The sequence below is a fragment of the Ptychodera flava genome, chromosome 10 (assembly GCF_041260155.1).
Source record: "Ptychodera flava strain L36383 chromosome 10, AS_Pfla_20210202, whole genome shotgun sequence".
Classification (NCBI taxonomy): Eukaryota; Metazoa; Hemichordata; class Enteropneusta; family Ptychoderidae; genus Ptychodera; species Ptychodera flava.
Genome location: NC_091937.1, coordinates 10824873 through 10842654, shown reverse-complemented (window position 1 = coordinate 10842654; position 17782 = coordinate 10824873). Strand labels below are relative to the sequence as shown.

General features: G+C 36.1%; 1 protein-coding gene across 1 annotated transcript; it reads left to right on the top strand.

Moving 5' to 3' along the window:
- The first annotated feature begins 5650 nt into the window (after positions 1-5650).
- Positions 5651-17132, top strand: LOC139141969 (uncharacterized). The gene is made up of 4 exons (XM_070711751.1): positions 5651-6584; positions 9608-9773; positions 12326-12467; positions 15022-17132. Exons 1-4 carry the CDS (start codon positions 5791-5793, stop codon positions 15162-15164), a joined length of 1245 nt encoding a protein of 414 aa, XP_070567852.1. The 5' UTR covers positions 5651-5790; the 3' UTR covers positions 15165-17132.
- The last annotated feature ends 650 nt before the right edge of the window (positions 17133-17782 follow it).

Sequence of the window (17782 nt, the reverse complement as noted above, 5' to 3'; positions counted from 1 at the left end):
TCTGGCCAAAAGTTAAATCTTTCAATTTCGATTCGAAAACTACCTTTAGTATCTGCAATAAAAGAACATTAAGGCATATTTCTCGAGTTTATTGTTTTCAATCTTTGATGCAAATTTCGACCGAAAGTACCCCAGCCTTTGTATGGGAATAAACGTTATTAAAATTTCCTGTCAAAGCATTTGCCAATATCAGGACATTATATACACACTTTAATGATAAACCAATTCAGATTTTCGCAGATAATTCATTGTTTTGAACGGCCCAATACTTGCCCCGGGACCTAAGTGCTGAAAACTTCAAATCGTTTCACAACCGTCAACTGCCCTTATTTTCTGTCTCATGGTCTTGGAGATGGCAGGACGATTTCTCAAATTTAGCAAATCGTTTGAAGATTGGATAACCTCAACCTCTAAATGGAAATCTTTATGTATTCTTATTGATGATGCATACATTTATAATGCAACATACTAATAATTCAATCAGAAAGAAAAATGTGTCATACATCTCTGACAATAAACACGAGTTTACTCTCACTTTACTGGCATGAAAGAAAATGTATGTGTTTGATTGATGATACGAAAATTGTGCCCACACATCCAATGAGAATGTACCATTCATGTCACAGGTTTCAATACTTACGGTACGATATAAAAGAAAAGAGGTCGCCAGATTAACCTTCCGCCTGTTAATGAGAGAGAAATATAAAAAAATTATAACATCTGTTGCACACACCAAACATATGTGCAATACATGTATGGCATTCTCTTCCACTTCACCGTGTTCGGTGGCAATGACACATATTAAGTACCGGTCCTACATGTAGGATATGAATCAAGCTCCTGTGTCCTCCTTGAAGGTCTTAGATATAGAATGTTTGGAAACAACTTCACTTCGTATTTCGAAAGGTTCATTTTTAAGGAAGAATGCACCCCGGGGACAGATATTTGGACTTTCAATCTTGTACATACTTTCCTGATATCCCACTTATGGGCTAATTTTTAAACTCTTAGTATAGTTAGATATATTTTCACCGTCTTCGTTTGTCGGAAATCAAAAATTGTATTTTTCCCTTTAAAAATGTAAGGTTATTTGTTTCTCTTGTACCAAACTCTGCACGTTTGCCGCTAACTATTATTCTTGATGTGGTACGAGAATTGTTAAAAGATTCATTGAGGAAACTTAGAGCAAAAGTATGTCTTTCACACTTTCGAGGCACATACTACTTGAACTCTTAATTTTTAGTCAAGAATAAAGTGAGTTTGTTTTTTGTCACCCTCAAGCATTTGACTTTAAATTTTTGTCTCTTTCCGTCTTCTACCTTGATTTTTGAACACTTAGAGCAATAAATTCCTGCGCGTGAACGTCGACACTGGGCCGTGTTCAATAAAGCGCGTAGCCAGTGTGTAAAAATCAAAATGTATTTAGTTTAATAAACCCTTACAATATATGGTGATACTCAAGAACCCTAGACAAGGAGATATGCACGTAACCATTGTCTATATAAATAACAACATATACATCCATGGCATTTTTCTGACATATATCTTGCTGAATCTGATTAGAATAAAGGAGAGGACTTATAGTATAAAGTTCGTTCCTACGTTCACAGAAATGCTTTCGGTGAAACTATGCATAAAACCGGCTGCATAGATCTTAACAGACTATGTCTTGTGCCACTGATGAAGTTTTGGCGACAGTGATCATGGTAGGTGAGTTGCGTCGCTAGCAAGCGGGAATCTGAATCTTAGATTGTCAACATCGCCTTTCTGTTGATCGCAGACTCCACGGAACTCAAATTCATGTTGGATTTCACGTTTGCCAAAATTTGCTGATGCGACTTCAAGTGACGTGATATGGATGTGCAGTCATAAGGGTCACAGTCACAACACTTAGCGCTATTTATAACAGGCCACATGCTCATTCCATGTCGCGATTCGCCAGAATACGTCACTTGACGAGAAAATAGATACGTCTAGTGCCCACTGAATCGACAAAAGTGACGTCAGAGGGTATATATTGAAATAGTTTTGACCAAATTTGGAAAGTGTCCGGTCACGTGACCGTAGTGTCGTCTGCAGCTTTGCAACAGTGGCGGGTGACTAGAACGTGTTCGTGATGTGCGTCCGGGATGAGCGACGAGCCTCTCTCTAAAACATTTTCCAACATTCCAACAGCGTAGGAACTTGAACAGCTCATCGACGAAACAGATTCAAGTGCAAGCAAAGATGTTGCAAGGTATGCTTAGAATGTTTTTTGAAAGTAAGTGGTATTACGTACAACTGTAACCTCTGTGGAAATATTGCCAAGTTAACTTGTCACAATGGACTGTGGACAAAACACATTAAAAACTATAACATAATACCACATGAGCGTGTGGTGTGTTTATTCGGGCTATAGCGTCCGTTTATTACCCCTCGTGGCCGTGTGTTACCAGAAAATCATTGCTATATCCCTCGACCGACGACCACGGGAAATAGCGATGTGTTCCTGTTAACACACGAGGTAATAAACGGGCGCTATAGCCCTCATGGCCAGGTAATAGATGTTTACTATACCCGAAACTTCCAATATATGTGTGGCGTCTGTCGTCTGTTCTATTCTTTGAATCTCCACATAGGCGCCAAAGCGTGAAGTGTGTACGATTGAAAACAACCCTAATGGAAGATTTCTCGCAATTTGCTTTTATATTTCGTGGTATATGAGTTGGTTATTGCATGTTTAGCTTACCCATGCAAGACTTGTAGCCTTATTTTTCATCGTATCCTGGTATGTTTTTGAGGAAGGCTTTTAAGTTTGTACGCTCCTCGAAAGCGAAAGACTCAAAACGTTTGCTCAAAACTGTCTCCAATGAAACTTTAAGTCCTTTTCTAACCAATTTCAACAAATCAAGAATAAAAATCAGGGGTCCCCACGCGGAGTTTCGAACTAGAGAAACAAATTTCCCAACATCTACCCATACGTGAAATTCAAAATGGCCGCCATTACTGTGTTAACTCTTTGGGAAAAAATAGTTTTCTATTTTCCACAAAGTAAGTAAGTAAGAAAATATCTCTTATTCAAAGAACTTTAAGATGAGACCCCATAAAGGTAGACCAACGAAGTATTTTGGATATTTGAGAGTCAGCATATCTGTTCCCGAAGAGCATTCTATTTTAATGCTGTCAATTTCACATTATCTTGACGATATATCATATATCACAAAAGACAACAAAACTGTAGCTAAATAAAAATTAAAAGCAGCTTTCTAGAAATTACCACTGCACAATTTTTATCAGTGTAGAACATTTAACCATGGGCGAGTGATCAGTAGAATTCCGTTGGACCATTATGGCAGTAGCAGATTGGACGCCGACTAATCAATCATTCGATTACCATATGCTTGTTCTCTGGATTACATCGTCAGCTGCTTGGGTACATGTTTGATTCTAGATAGCATTTCAACACGAACCAAATGCTGATAAAGTACTCTCATCAGCGAGGAAGATAAATGAGTGTACCATTACTACGAGCCAACAATATTCAGTTTCAACGGATGTGATCTGCTCTATAAAGTCTACTCATTTCTGTCGAAAGGGCTTTCTTTGTTACTAAAACAACGGATATATGTTGTACGTTCGATGTTTTGTGTATTTGATGCCACTTTACAAGACGAACCCTGTACCAGTGTCGAAAGTTTTTCTCAGTAAAAATTTTGATTAATATAGCTCGGAACATTTAACATGCTGCGTGTCATGTACAGACACACGTCATCCGCCATCATGGCGAAATTCAAAGTCACTTTCTTCTACCTCGTCTGTTTGGCGACCGTCCTCGTTGCACTGTATTCACTTATGTGCAGCACATATTTTGAATCTGGTAAAGTTTTTACCTGGAGGGACGAAACAGTCGCGACAAACAACCGGCAGAAGGTAAGAATAGAGCATCTAATCGTTTTGAAATAGTGTTTGCTATGACAGTTTGATTCGATTGCTTTTAAAGATGTATCTTATGGCTATAATTTCATAACCTCTGTTGTGTTGTTTCCCTACACTTTCTGCATTGAATCCCTCAACTGTAATTCAATGCCAAGTATTTAGCATATCAACACAATCTCTATATGAGTATAATCTACATTGTCATAGTTAAAAATTGTATTCCAGTCCGAACTAGAATTCATTTGGAAACAATAAACAATGATCACCACACACTTACAAGCTGTGTTGACAAAAATACTTGAAATTTTAGCATGACAAACGGATTAGGGTCAGACACGGTAGTTGATATACTGAAGCAGAATACTGAAAAACTTGCCACAAGTTACAGATTATGTCCCTTTCAACCATATCTACTGATATAAAATTACATATAGGGGAATATATATATTGTTCTTTTTCGGTGATCATAACATCACGTTGCAACCACTCCGTCGAGATAATCTTACCACTAGTACGACCAAGCTCATATCACGCACGGCAGCTGGTATAATCGTAGGTTTTAATGACCAGTCCATATATAGATGTACTTGTACAGACTGACTTGCACTACGTTTTCAGCACTTATTAGAAGGAGGTTGTCAGCTCAACGAAGATTGTAAATCCCAGATATGTACTTAACCTTCAGGTCGCAAAGAATCGCTCAGCTCATGTTGAATATTGAATGATGTTATTCTTAGGGGTGAAGTAATAATTGTTGATAATTTAACCAGCTCTGTAACTTTGCCCTATGAACTACGATTTTTTATTTACACTTACTGTAGATCGCGTAAAAGGGAAGCGTTTAATTAAAGTTGATGGCAGAAACACAAAGCATTATTTATTATCTCCTAGAAACGAAAGATTTTTCCTGGCTAATTTCAACGGAACGCCCTTGTCGCCTGAACAGCGAACGGCCAAGTATTTCTGCAATATGCCAACTGCAAAGGACCGGACTGTTTGTAATGACTCTGTCTCAATGAATAGTCTGAAATCTGTCTGACTGCTGCAAAGAAAAGTATTTAAATGGGACCTACTGTAACAGTGATTATCCTCCCACTTATACTTCGCATTTGTCAATCAAGGGTAACGCGTCGCTATATTATTATCGTCTGGAAACATCTACTTTTCCATTTTGAAAGTTGTCATAGCATTTGTGAAAGGTTAATGGAATAAGAGAAAGTAGAGTCGAGACTACATATGACGAAAGGTAGATTCAATTGCCATCTAAGTCCCTATGTGAGATTGCTTTTGAGAGAGAGACAGAGGGACAGAGAGAGAGAGAGAGAGAGAGAGAGAGAGAGAGAGAGAGAGAGAGAGAGAGAGAGAGAGAGAGAGAGAGAGAGAGTAGGGGGGAGGGGAATGTCTAATTTGGCGGATAAAGTGACCACACCAATACCATTTGTGTGAAGTTTTTACAGCTTCTTGTGTCTTATAATAGATGAATGTCTGCATGCTACAGCCTATTAAAAAAAATTGTCAAGACTATTCTATTGATAAATTGTAATGATCAAAGTTTAAGGATTGCGGATGATTTCTAGTTGTATTTTACATTTGATTCTTGATGTTTTTAAAATGGAACTTCTTTCCGAAGTCAACACTCAAGGATCAAGAATGATATACGCGCTATTTTGGTCTGTCGCCATTTGTATATTTGAGTAATCTTATCAAAGTGTTTACATACAAAGCGATGCTGAAATTTTCTCATTCTTATCTTAGAACTGGAATTCGACAACGAGGAGTGAGAAAGGTGCATCTTCAAGTACGTACACGCGCTCGGTTTCTCCCGGCAAGATAGTCACTGCACACCCCTTACTCCATATCCCTGTAGCGGACGTCATGACAACAACCATGCCCGAGGCTCTCTCATCAGACTTCACTTCGGGGCGGACTTCTTACTCAGCCGCAACGGATTCTGATGGAATGACAACAACGAAATCGATAAAATATGTACACCAAAGTAATTACTCGTACACGCTACCCCGTAAATTACGCCAAGCAATGCAAAACCGTTTCCTACTACCTATACTGCATAGCGGAGGCGGACCGAATTTTCAATACAGACAACTTAAAATTGCCATAGCATTCGCAGTTTACACAAATAGAACTATTGTTTTATCGGATTTCACACATCATCGTACAAGATATCATATTGGGAAAGTTCTTTTTGAGGAAACATTCAATGTAAGCGTACTCAGACAATTTATACCGGCTGTAAGCATGGAGGATTTCAGAGACAGATGCGGCTCGCACATTAAAACCGCTTGGACATTTTATCATTGGGCGAGATATGTATATAAACCAATCACACGATATTATCAGGAGAGCAGAAACTGGTTACGTGAAAGGCTAAATGTTGACATCCCTGATATTGAGTCAGTCACTTTTCCGAAATCGATACCGGAATCATGGCATGCGATGGAGGAAACTGCTGACGAGAGTTGCGTAGTAATGGTATCACCTATAGGTTTTGAAAGAGTCCACCTACCAAACGAAGCAGTGATATCGTGCGCTGTCGACGGACATCTGGTGAGGACGTCGTTTTTGCAGAAAGCTGTTGTCAACGTCTTACCGAATATTTGCGATGGCAAACCCATGTTAGGATTTCATTGGAGGAACAGGACGGGCGAAGAGTGAGTATATCACCATATATCAATGCACGGTTGCATAATTCTTACCATTCTAGATGTGTAGGTATGTAACCTTTGTACGATGGTATTTCGTGTGACATTTCTATTTCCTTTGTCGCCTGCCTCGTTATAATCATTAACATATGCACAAACTGCATTTTTAAACTCCCTGCAAAGTATGGGATTTTTACTCTTGTCGTTCTACGTTACGATAACCCCCTTGTATGACATCAGTTTTTTTGCGTCGGAATCTATTTCGCGTCGATCCTTGATGTCATCCTAAATCTAAACAAACATCACAGCGACTCCTGTGACCGAAAGTGAAGTCCTAAAAGTAAAAACAGTCTTAATTACAAGAACATAATAAAGTACATCGTCTTGGATATATCTTTAAGCCCTTGTAATTTAACTTTATCACAGATGCAGACACTTGTATCCGCGGCATGCGAGACCTGACCGTGATATGTTCTTTATCATCATGAGGCAGTAATCCCATCAAACAAATAATGGCAACTTGGAATAATTTACCAGAAACTTCGACTTAAATATGTACTAACCAGAACATTTAGCATAGTTAAGAATATGATAATGTTAGCGTCGACCAAAGCGTCCTGATTCACCCCTCTGCGGCATGTTATCCTGTCAAACAGTCTTTGTTAAACACATACATTTATTATTTACATAATCAGAAATAGAATAAATGCACTGAAGCCTCACTGTAGTAATCAAACGCATTTCCACGTTGAGATATCGAATTTAGCGATTAAGTAGACTGTAGAAAGTAAACGACAAAGCAATATCACAATTGAAATCCAGAAATTAGGGAGCGTTCAGTTATTATGGCTTGGGTGGGCCGACAAATTCTTCCTGTGCATCAGTCAAAATAAGTGAGCCCCCTAACCATTGCACAAAAAAATTGATGACCCCGTTTTAGGATGACAAAAATTTCATGACCCCACATTGCTTGAGTAAAGCTGCACACACAAACACCTTGGGGAAACGATAGAATATAAAAAAAAGATTCTCAGATTTTTTCAAATGACCCTCCTTACAAACTCACAAGGTGTTAATGTTCAAATTTCCCCTTCTTACTTGCTATAATTTTGAAATTACCCCTAAAAGGGATTGGACAGAAATTACAAATGGGTCGCAATATTTTTGCTCCAGCGTGTGCATATAAAATTTTGATATTTGGATTTAATTGATAATCAGCTGTTGATAATGTTGATTCACTATACATGGTAGTCTATGAGAAACTATGTAATACTTTTTCAATAAAAAACTATATCTATACATTTATAGACATTATTTTGATAATTGACATAAATGTACTTAATTGGAATAGGGTTGTTACAACTGGTATGAGGACAAAAAAATTGACTATAGAATTTCACCAATAAAGTTCATCCACTATACAAGGGAGTCTATGATAAAATTGTGAATAATTTGTTTCCAATGATAAACTTGCTAAACTTGTGCATATTCAGACGTTGAATAATTGAAATAATTGTACTCAATTAGAATATGATGGTTAAAGGTGCACATTATGTGTACAAGAAATCTCATTTTGGAATTTCACTGAAAATGTTCATCCACTACACATAGGAGTCTATGAGGAAACTATGAATAATTTTTTATAACACAAAAATACGTAAACCTGTGTATTTAAGTACTCTTGATTATTAATATTAATGTACTTGATTAGACTAGGGTGGTAACAAATGGTTGTGTTCGCCAGAAATTGAATTTTGGAATTTCACCGAAATGTAGATTCGCTGTACATGGGAGTCTATTAGAAAACTATGAATATTTTTTCCGATACAAAAATAAATAGATCTGTGTATTTTTGTACTCTCAATTATTAATATTATTGTACTTGATTAGACTAGGGTGGTTACAAATGGATATGTGTGCAAGAAACTGGTTTTTAGAATTTCACCGAAATGTTGATTTACTTTACATTGGAGTCTATTAGAAAACTATAGCATATTTTTTTCAATACAAACCATCTAAATCTGTGTATATATAGACGTTTGATAATTCATTTTAAAGTACTTAGTTAGACTAGGATGGTTAAAAGTTGATGTGTGTGCAAGAAATTGGATTTGGAATTTCACCGAAATGTTGATTCACTAGTACATTAGAGTCTATGAGAAAACTATGAATAATTTTTTTATAATGCTAAACTAAATTGATTTGTGCTCTTATAGTTGTTTCATAATTGATACAAATGTACTTGATTCAAATAGGGTATTCAAAAGTTCAGATGTAGACAACAATTATGATATTGTAATTTCATCTGAAAGTATTATTTCACTTTTCATAGTAATAGTAGTCTCAGCACAGGTAACTGTTAAATAATTTCCGTGACAAAACTTGCTATATCAATAATATGTAACTAAAAGGAATTGTTCATTGCCCTCAGTAACAATAAGACAAGCCTCAGAGTTGCCAAGTCAAGATGTTCATGTGACAGATAATTATACTTTTGTTCAGATTTACAGTTAAATGACTTCAGAGAATGAAATCATGCAGCGAATCATTTTTATCTCCAAAATATTTCTGAACACTGAAACTGGTTTTTGACGGGACGGATACTCATGAAAATTAAGTGAAACCCCCTCTGAACTGTTTAAAGAATACTTGACCCCTTTGCAGTTTTCAAATTTAAGATGACCCCTGGATTTTGACGGCCCACCCCGGCCATAATAACTGAACGCTCCCTTATAGATATATTAAAAAACATTAAAATTTACAATTTGTAGGCATTTACTAAATAAATTTTGCAAAGCAATTGAACTTGAAAATTATAAAAATGTTTTCAAATTATTTACTTTTTAAAATCTGTATTCGGGACCAGAAAATTACTCCCGACAGTCTAAAACCTAAATTAAAACATTGCATATGCTGGCCTCTATCGACTTTTAAAGAAGAGGAGCATGTTGAGTAATACAATTCGACCTATGTTATTTGCTTTATACTTGCTCCCATTTCTCTATCGTTCTACGGTTGTTCTACGGTTATAGTTGTCGTGTCGGTAAACCATCGGGTACCAATGAAACCACGTGCCGTGAGCTTTTGCAGATGCAGTACAGAATTTTGGAGAGTATAGCATTACACATTTTGTCGATAATGTCACAAGAGAAAACAGGTTGCATTTTCATGGCCAGCGCCCCAAGAGAACCTCGTGAGGTAAGTTTCAAAAGTGGTTTATATCTATGACTTCCGCGCATTTTCACAACATCTTCACTGCAGTCTGTCAATTTTATTTCAAACCTCTCAAGCTGTAAATTATACATTTAAAGTAAACTTTGTACACTAAACGACTGCTTAACATAACCTTGTTATAATGACACGTTTCTAAGATATGAACAAAGGAAGATTGAACGTTACATTACTACGAGCGTTAATGCAGATAGTTAGCTAGATAGATAGCTAGATGAAAAGCTAGCCAGCTAGTTAGATACAGATAGAACAGAATTCGAATAAAACGTTTTCCTGCCGGCATATTCCAGGCGATAAAGCAGACAGTTTCTAGTAGGTTCGTGCGTTATGAGACTGGGGTATTTTACAGCTGCTGTGTTGAATATCTTATTTAGCAAAACGGAGATCTGAATTTGTGTGTTATTTACGCAATAGATTCAACTGTTAGATTCCTTTACCATTTGAGCATCAACATCAATTCTCCAGCTTATTCATACCATCGATTCTGGTGTTTTCTTTTGTCAGTTCACATGAGTTGATTCAAACGTTTGGGAAATCTCGAGACTAGTATAGATTCAGGTCAGTTACTTAAGGCAGGAATACACGTTGATAACAACACTTTCTAGGCACCCGTACAAATGTGGATCTCTCTCGTATAAACATAGACGTACCAGAAACACAAGACGGAAGCAATTCAACGATACTATTGTACACCAGCAACGGGGCAACAGCTTTTCCTTTAAGGGCTTTATAACATAAAGTGGAAGTTATTGCTTATATGAGTGTCCGATAGATAAACACGACATTCGTGGGGTTTAAGTCTTTAGGCGGTGAAAAAACTTGTCGGGTATCCATGTTTTACCAATCAGTCAGATTTGAATGGTAGACCAAACAGAAGATGTGACTGCTTCTGCATTTAGAGTTCAACGTATGAGTGATTTTGGTTAAATTTTAATGGCAGGGCAAATGGAAAACGCTGTCTGTAGCTGTGAGACATAGGGAAGCCTTTAGAAATCAAGAAAGCATAAACAAAGTTGTGTGGGTATACTCTTATTTTAAAGATAAGGGTGTATCATCAATACAAGTACATCATTTCATATTCAAGTTCAAAATATTCTGAGTGTGGATAGAAATTTTCAGATGTTTCTGACCCTTCCTAGGGAAACAAACCGACTTGTCCTTTTTGTAGTTACATAACTATGGAATTAAATCTGTCAAAGACACACTTAATCATTCTACACTAAAAAGACAATCTGTAATTCATGCAACTGATTCTATGACATTGCCTGTTCAAGTTGTTACAAATTGTACGTCAGAGTAACCGAAGGATACATTCGGAGGCGTACATACGAATACATGAAATAGCATAGAAACAGTAATGGTTTAACATTTCAATCAAAATGATCACCAGCTTTGTTCAATTTCCGGTATTTGAAAAGAAATTCACTAGTAAAGATAATATTGGAAACAATAAGAGCTAATAATCATCAGTAATCTGGACATTCTTGTTCAAACGTATGTAACAAAAAGGCTGGTGACATTTTATCAGCACAACTATGTAGTTACTTCATTAATTTCCACTGCTTTTCCCTGGCGGTGAGAGATTCTTGCCCATAACTGTAATAGTGTAAATCTCAAAACGCGAGCAAGAATTCCTTTGTAAGTGTATTTTTGGTTTATTCCGTTGCTTCCCCCTGTTAGAAATACTGTTTTATTCCATACTAGTTTTTCTTTAGTGTTCCTGTCTCCACTTTTCATCTGCATCAGTTGTGTTTTATTCTCTGCGGGTCACTTTTCTTGTCGTTTCACTTTTGTCCGACGTTCCATTTAAGTTTCACCAGAATCTTCCATTTTTACCGATTGTTACGTGTGAGAAAACGAACAAAAGGTGAACTCAGCAGTTTCCGTATAAAACGAAATTTATTACGAAAAATAAAACTAAGCACTAAGTCGAGGATAGAATACAAACTGTAAAAGTGTACAGGCTACTCATCCCAACTGGGACGGCAAACCTCCAGTCTCAGAGTTGTAACAGTCAGTCGGATTGATGAACAGTCCTTTGGTTTGCAGGCTTGAAGTTGCACAAAGTCCACAGTATAAATCCAGCGTTGGCAGTGAAGGTCTTGAAAAGTCTTGAAATTAATACGGCTTGAGTTTCCAAAGACTTGAAGTAACACACATGAGACACGATCCCAAAATGTCTGACTGGAAGCTGTGCCGGTCCCCTTTTTATACTCATGTGGTTATAAGAGCATGTAAGAACAAGCTAGAACATTTATTGACATGATAATTAATGCTCTAAAATTATCTCTCTTACACAACTAATTAAATTTCCAGAACATTCCAAACACGATTAATTGAATTCAAGGTCGTGAAGGACAATGACCTTGAGAATGTTCTAGACTAATTATTCTCAGGTCATGAGTGTGGGGGAAAATGACTTACATAACACCATCTTTTATTCATTTACTGTTCTTTACATGATTGTTATACATGTGACTGAAAACTGCATCATTTATCAAACCTTTGTTTCCATTCAGAATGTTTTGAACCAATTCGCTGCTCATAATTTGACAAGTATCATTACAATTGATGACGTCATAAATCTACACAATGCTGATATTGATACGTTTGGTGACGATGATTATTTCATATCTTTGATCGAGCAGGAGATTTGTGCAAGTAAGTAATTCAACAAAGGGTTTGTGTGTGTATATGTGTGTGTGTGCCTGCCTGCATTCATGTGTGTTTGACACGTACGTACGTATGTATACTGCCATGCATGGAATGTCAGTCGTGTAACCTCCACAAATGTAATATCAACCACAAGTGTAATAAATCAACCACAAATGTAATAAAATAGTCAACCATAAATGTAACAACCCGCAACCACAAATGTAATAAACAAATTAACCATAAATGTAATAAAACTCAACCATAAGTGCATATGTGATCATTTGTTTATCAATGCCCTGAGTAAATAATAACTTTAATAAGACTAGTGTAATGTTATTGCATGCTTTCCTGAAACTAGGTTTCTATCCGAAACACAGAATAGAATACTTTGAGAACGCTATCAGAAAACGGCGAGGTACTGATCAAACCGATAATGGAAGTGGAACAGCAGTTCTAGACACTGATAATTACATAATAAGGAAGCGTCAAAATAACCCTTTAACCAGTGATATCACACAAAGTTTAAGACAGATGACTCAGAACAAATAACAGAGAAATATAAAACCTTTATAACGGAAATTTACGACACAAAACATGGTGACGAGAACATATATTTCAATCTAGTAAAAAACAATACGAACACTAACTTGAACACAGTAGAAGAAAATTAGACATTCCGTCATCCCTAGTGAAGGAATAAACTTCAAGTGGGACAACATAGGAATACAGACAATCTATCGATTATTCCACACAGTTTGTCCATTGAAGACGAATTTGAGGCAACTGATTAAGAAAGTACGGCAAATTTCGAAAAAACGGCGATAAAGGGTCGTAGTGTTATACAGTCTTCCCCACTCTCATGCTTGAGTAGAGACTGCACTGACATTCATATTACAGCTGTGTCTCGCCGTGGCCAATCAGTTCTATACACAAAACAGTGAAACATAAAATACAAATATACGTACAAACACACTAAAACGCAAACAACTAAGAAATGATAATGTGTGGAGTTGCTTTCCTTATTACATAGATCAATATTGAAGGGCTAATTCCTCAATTGCAATGACAAAATAGATTTATTACATTTATGGTTGTTAAGTATTACATTCATGGGTGTATTTTTTATTACAATTATGGTTACCATTTATTACAGTGTGGTGTTGGTGTTTTTATTACATTTATGGTGATTTTTGTTACATTTATGGGCGATATTACATTTATGGGTGCATTTTATTACATTTGTGGTTGATATTACATTTGTGGAGATTATTACATTTGTGGAGGTTACAAGTCTTACGGGTTTTCATCGATTCTTTTATCTAGTCCTAGTCTGTCAGTGTTTTTGTTTTACTATTTGTATTTGTCACTGTCATCGCAACATATTTTGTCTGCACAGCCGTAAAAATGTGTTAGATAATTGCAAGATGCATAAAACTTAAGTAACAGATATTATTACTGTGTACTTGGGGTAAATTGCTAATAGCATCGAGCACTGTAATTTCCCAAGAGGACATCTGTGTTCTACGTTGTGAGTCCGAACCCGTTTTAAAACTTACTGTATTTGATCATCTCTCTCTCTCTCTCTCTCTCTCTCTCTCTCTCTCTCTCTCTCTCTCTGTATCTATCTATACAAACTGAAAAATAACACAAACAGTATAAAGTAATAGCATCTGATACTTAAGTTTCATGCATCCTGCAACCTTCAGACAGAATTGAAGGATTCTTAGCTCTACACAGTCATTCATATATATATATATATATATATATATATATATATATATATATATATAATATATATATATCTATATTATCTATCTATCTATCTATCTATCTATCTATCTATCTATCTATCTATCTATCTATCTATCTATCTATATATATATATATATATATATATATATATTATATATATATATATATATATATATATATATATATATGAGGATTGCAGGATGCATGGAACTTAAGTAATAGATTTCATTACTTTTTACTTAAAGTAATTTGTTTATAAATATAATAGGTGTGTCTTCGCTGAAAATAGACAGTCCTCGATAAGGTCCCGCAGAGTAATTTAGTGTTCAGTTGCAATCATGTAACAACGATTAACTCGTTCGGTTTTGACTCAGAGTTTCACGCTGTTACAAGATCATAAGAGCTGGTGTTGCTTTTTCCAGCGCATATGGTAATTCATGAATTGATGGTATGCAGATAGGTTGTATAATGCGCTTTCAACAGCAATACATGTAGTAGTCTGATGATCGTGTAACCGAGTGAAACTCTGATGTACACTAGTTCACCATTATTACATGACAATAACTGAACAATAATATATATATATATATATATATATATATATATATATATATATATATATATATATATATATATATATAATGTCCTCGTTGGAAATTACAATGTTCGATGCTAAGCAGAGCGTTGTAAATAATAACACAAATTACTTCAAATACAAAGTAATGAATTCTATTATTTAAGTTTCATGCATCCTGCAATCATCAGTCAGATGAAGTGAAAGGATCTTAATTTGTTATTATTTTTTAAGGGAGCAAAGTGTTCGTCGGCATTGGGAAATCGAATTGGTCGACGTTTGTGTTTCGCGAGAGAAGAGCCTTTCAGAGAGGAAAGAATTACGATGTCATTAAGGATTTTCCCGATATAATAGACATTGCTGATAAATTCAGCTAGAACGACTATCATGAATTGCATTGTATCCGAAGAAGGACGCCGAAAAACTTCCAGTTGTAAAAGACGTAGACCAACACGACAATATTTGACCCTTTCCGTCGACAAACTTACTGTTACAAGCAATCTGAGTTTCAATTTATAGAAACAGGGATACATGACATTTATTATAATAATCTCAATACTTTAATAGAACTCCAAAGCACCAGAGTGGGAGCATGCTACACTGTCTGGCAGTATTTGTGTGAGTGCCGCTGTTCACAGGTATTTGGTGGTACAACACGGCGGAGAGAATATAACACTACGCAATGCTGTGTCAAAATGACCTACGATTTATGTCCCAGACAAATTTACCGTGTACAGTGATCCATATTTGTGATTCTACAAGGTGCATTTACAACACGTTGATTAGCTAGGCCCTTTCTCTAATGTCTCATTAGAGAAGTACTATTCACCTCACAGCAATGTGATTGTTGCCTCGTGTCTTTGTATTAGCCTTCTATTCTATTCTATTCTTCAGTACTGTTCACTGCCTCGAGATCGAGTGGGTGTCCCATATACAGATTTTACTTCCTTAATAATGTTGTAATTTATACGGTCGTCTGAACCTGCAGCACAGATCTTGGCGAGAGTATTCCAATATTCATTTTGACTCATGTGGTTTTTCAAATCTTTTCTGTATACATATAATCATGTAAGAGTTCGTATAACGTGGCAAGTATGTAGCGGTACACAGTCACGTATACCTTATTAATTAGATGTAGTATGTATTTCCATTTGTGGTTTCTGTCGAGCGAGCAATTGGAGTGAGTTTTTTATTGGATAAGTAATTTCTTAACCAGATGATAGCATTTTTCATGCTAGCGAAGATACATCTTGGCTTTGTTTCACAGAGTATATTTTGATATGAAAACTTAAGGTTACCTAAGAGTTACACATATGTCGCAAAGAAATTGATCCCCAAACGCCTTATGAACAGAAATGCGGCCTCTAAAACTATTACAATATTTATTAAGTTTATCACTTTGGGGGACTCATTTGAGGTTATGGAGTCAATACAGTTACTACTGGTTTACTTTTGTCGAAATAGAAGATTTATTTTCCCCGTGGAGTACACACAGGGATAGCGGCCATATTGAATTTGAAGAGTTGGTAAATATTTGCCTGTAATTTGGTAGAAAAAATGCATGGTGGCCGCCGATTTTTATTCTTGATTTTAAAAAGAATAATTTAAATTATCCCTGCTTAACGTTTGAGCTCAAGTTTAAATCTTTCAATTTCGAGTGCCAGTAATAAAAAAACATCAAGGCATATTTCTCGACTTTATTATGTTTTCAATCGTTGATGCAAATTTCGATCCAAAGCACCCCAGCACTTGTATGACAGTAAACATGGATTTTAGAGGTTATTAAAATTTCCTGTCACATAATCTGGGCATTAGGAAAATACATATTTTTACGGCACTTTTGGCAATCCCTGGGATCGCCTTTCTTCTAGTATGTAAGAGGATTATGGAGGTGTAATAGACTTTGTTTTCCATTGAAATTGTAATCTAGTGGGTTAATTTTCTGATGAGAAAATCTGGCGCCAAAGCAGGCCTTTAGTGATAAGCCAATTCAAATTTTTGCAGATAATTCATTGTTTGAAAGGGCCTAATACTTATCCCGGGACTTAAGTACTGAAAACTTCAAATTATTTCATAACCGTCAACTGCCGTTATTTTCTGTGTCACGGTCTTTGGGATGGCAGGGAGTTTTCTGAAATTTAGCAAATTGTTTGAAGATTGGATAACCTCATCCGCTACGGAGCAGTCGCTACGTGTTCATATTGATGATGCATACATTTAAAATGCAACATCCATATAATTCAGTCTGGAAGAAAAATTGATCGTGAGGCTCTGGCAATAAATACGAATTTACTGTCACTTTTAGTTTAGGTGTGAATGAAAATACATTTGTTTGATTGATGATATGATAGTTGCACCCAAATATCTAATGATAATGCATTATCCATGTCACAGATTCCAATACTTACGATATAAAAGGGAAAAGGTCGCGAGATTAACCTTCCGCCTGTTAATGAGAGAGATATATTAAAAAATATAACATCTGTTGCACACACCTAACATATGTACGTATATGTTCTTTTGCAGTCTGACCTTTGCAGCTGACACGAGTATGGCTGCCCGGCAAACCTGAATCTGACCTGTACGGCGGTATTCGCCGTAAGATAAATGGCGATCTATGACTAAGACTTGCAACGTTGCTGAATGTCAACATGAAATTTTGGGCCAAAGTTGTAGCTTTTTTACCTTAAATTGGTAAATCATTGTGCTTCTTTGTGCCAATGTAATTTTAGTCACTTATGGAATCATGTTTCACCAGCTAAATGCCATACACGAAAACTATTACAAACGCTAGCTATTATATATCTAGATGACAAGTTTAGCACGAGAGCATTCACTCGATTAATACTGATTAATTGATTATTCAGCCAAGGTGTTTAATTGATTGGTCAAGTATCGAACTTGACCTAGCAAGAATGTCATCGTGCCTTTATGTGTGTCCAATATTATATGTTCGAACTACTTTAATCACAGAATGCGTACTATGTAGCATCAA

Excerpts from the sequence above, each read along its gene's own strand:
- LOC139141969 (XM_070711751.1), top strand. The coding sequence starts at position 5,791 with ATGACAACAACCATGCCCGAGGCTCTCTCATCAGACTTCACTTCGGGG. Across the intron at positions 6,585-9,607 it reads AGGAACAGGACGGGCGAAGA|TTGTCGTGTCGGTAAACCAT; the intron begins GTGAGTATATCA and ends CTACGGTTATAG. Across the intron at positions 12,468-15,021 it reads CGAGCAGGAGATTTGTGCAA|GGAGCAAAGTGTTCGTCGGC; the intron begins GTAAGTAATTCA and ends TTATTTTTTAAG.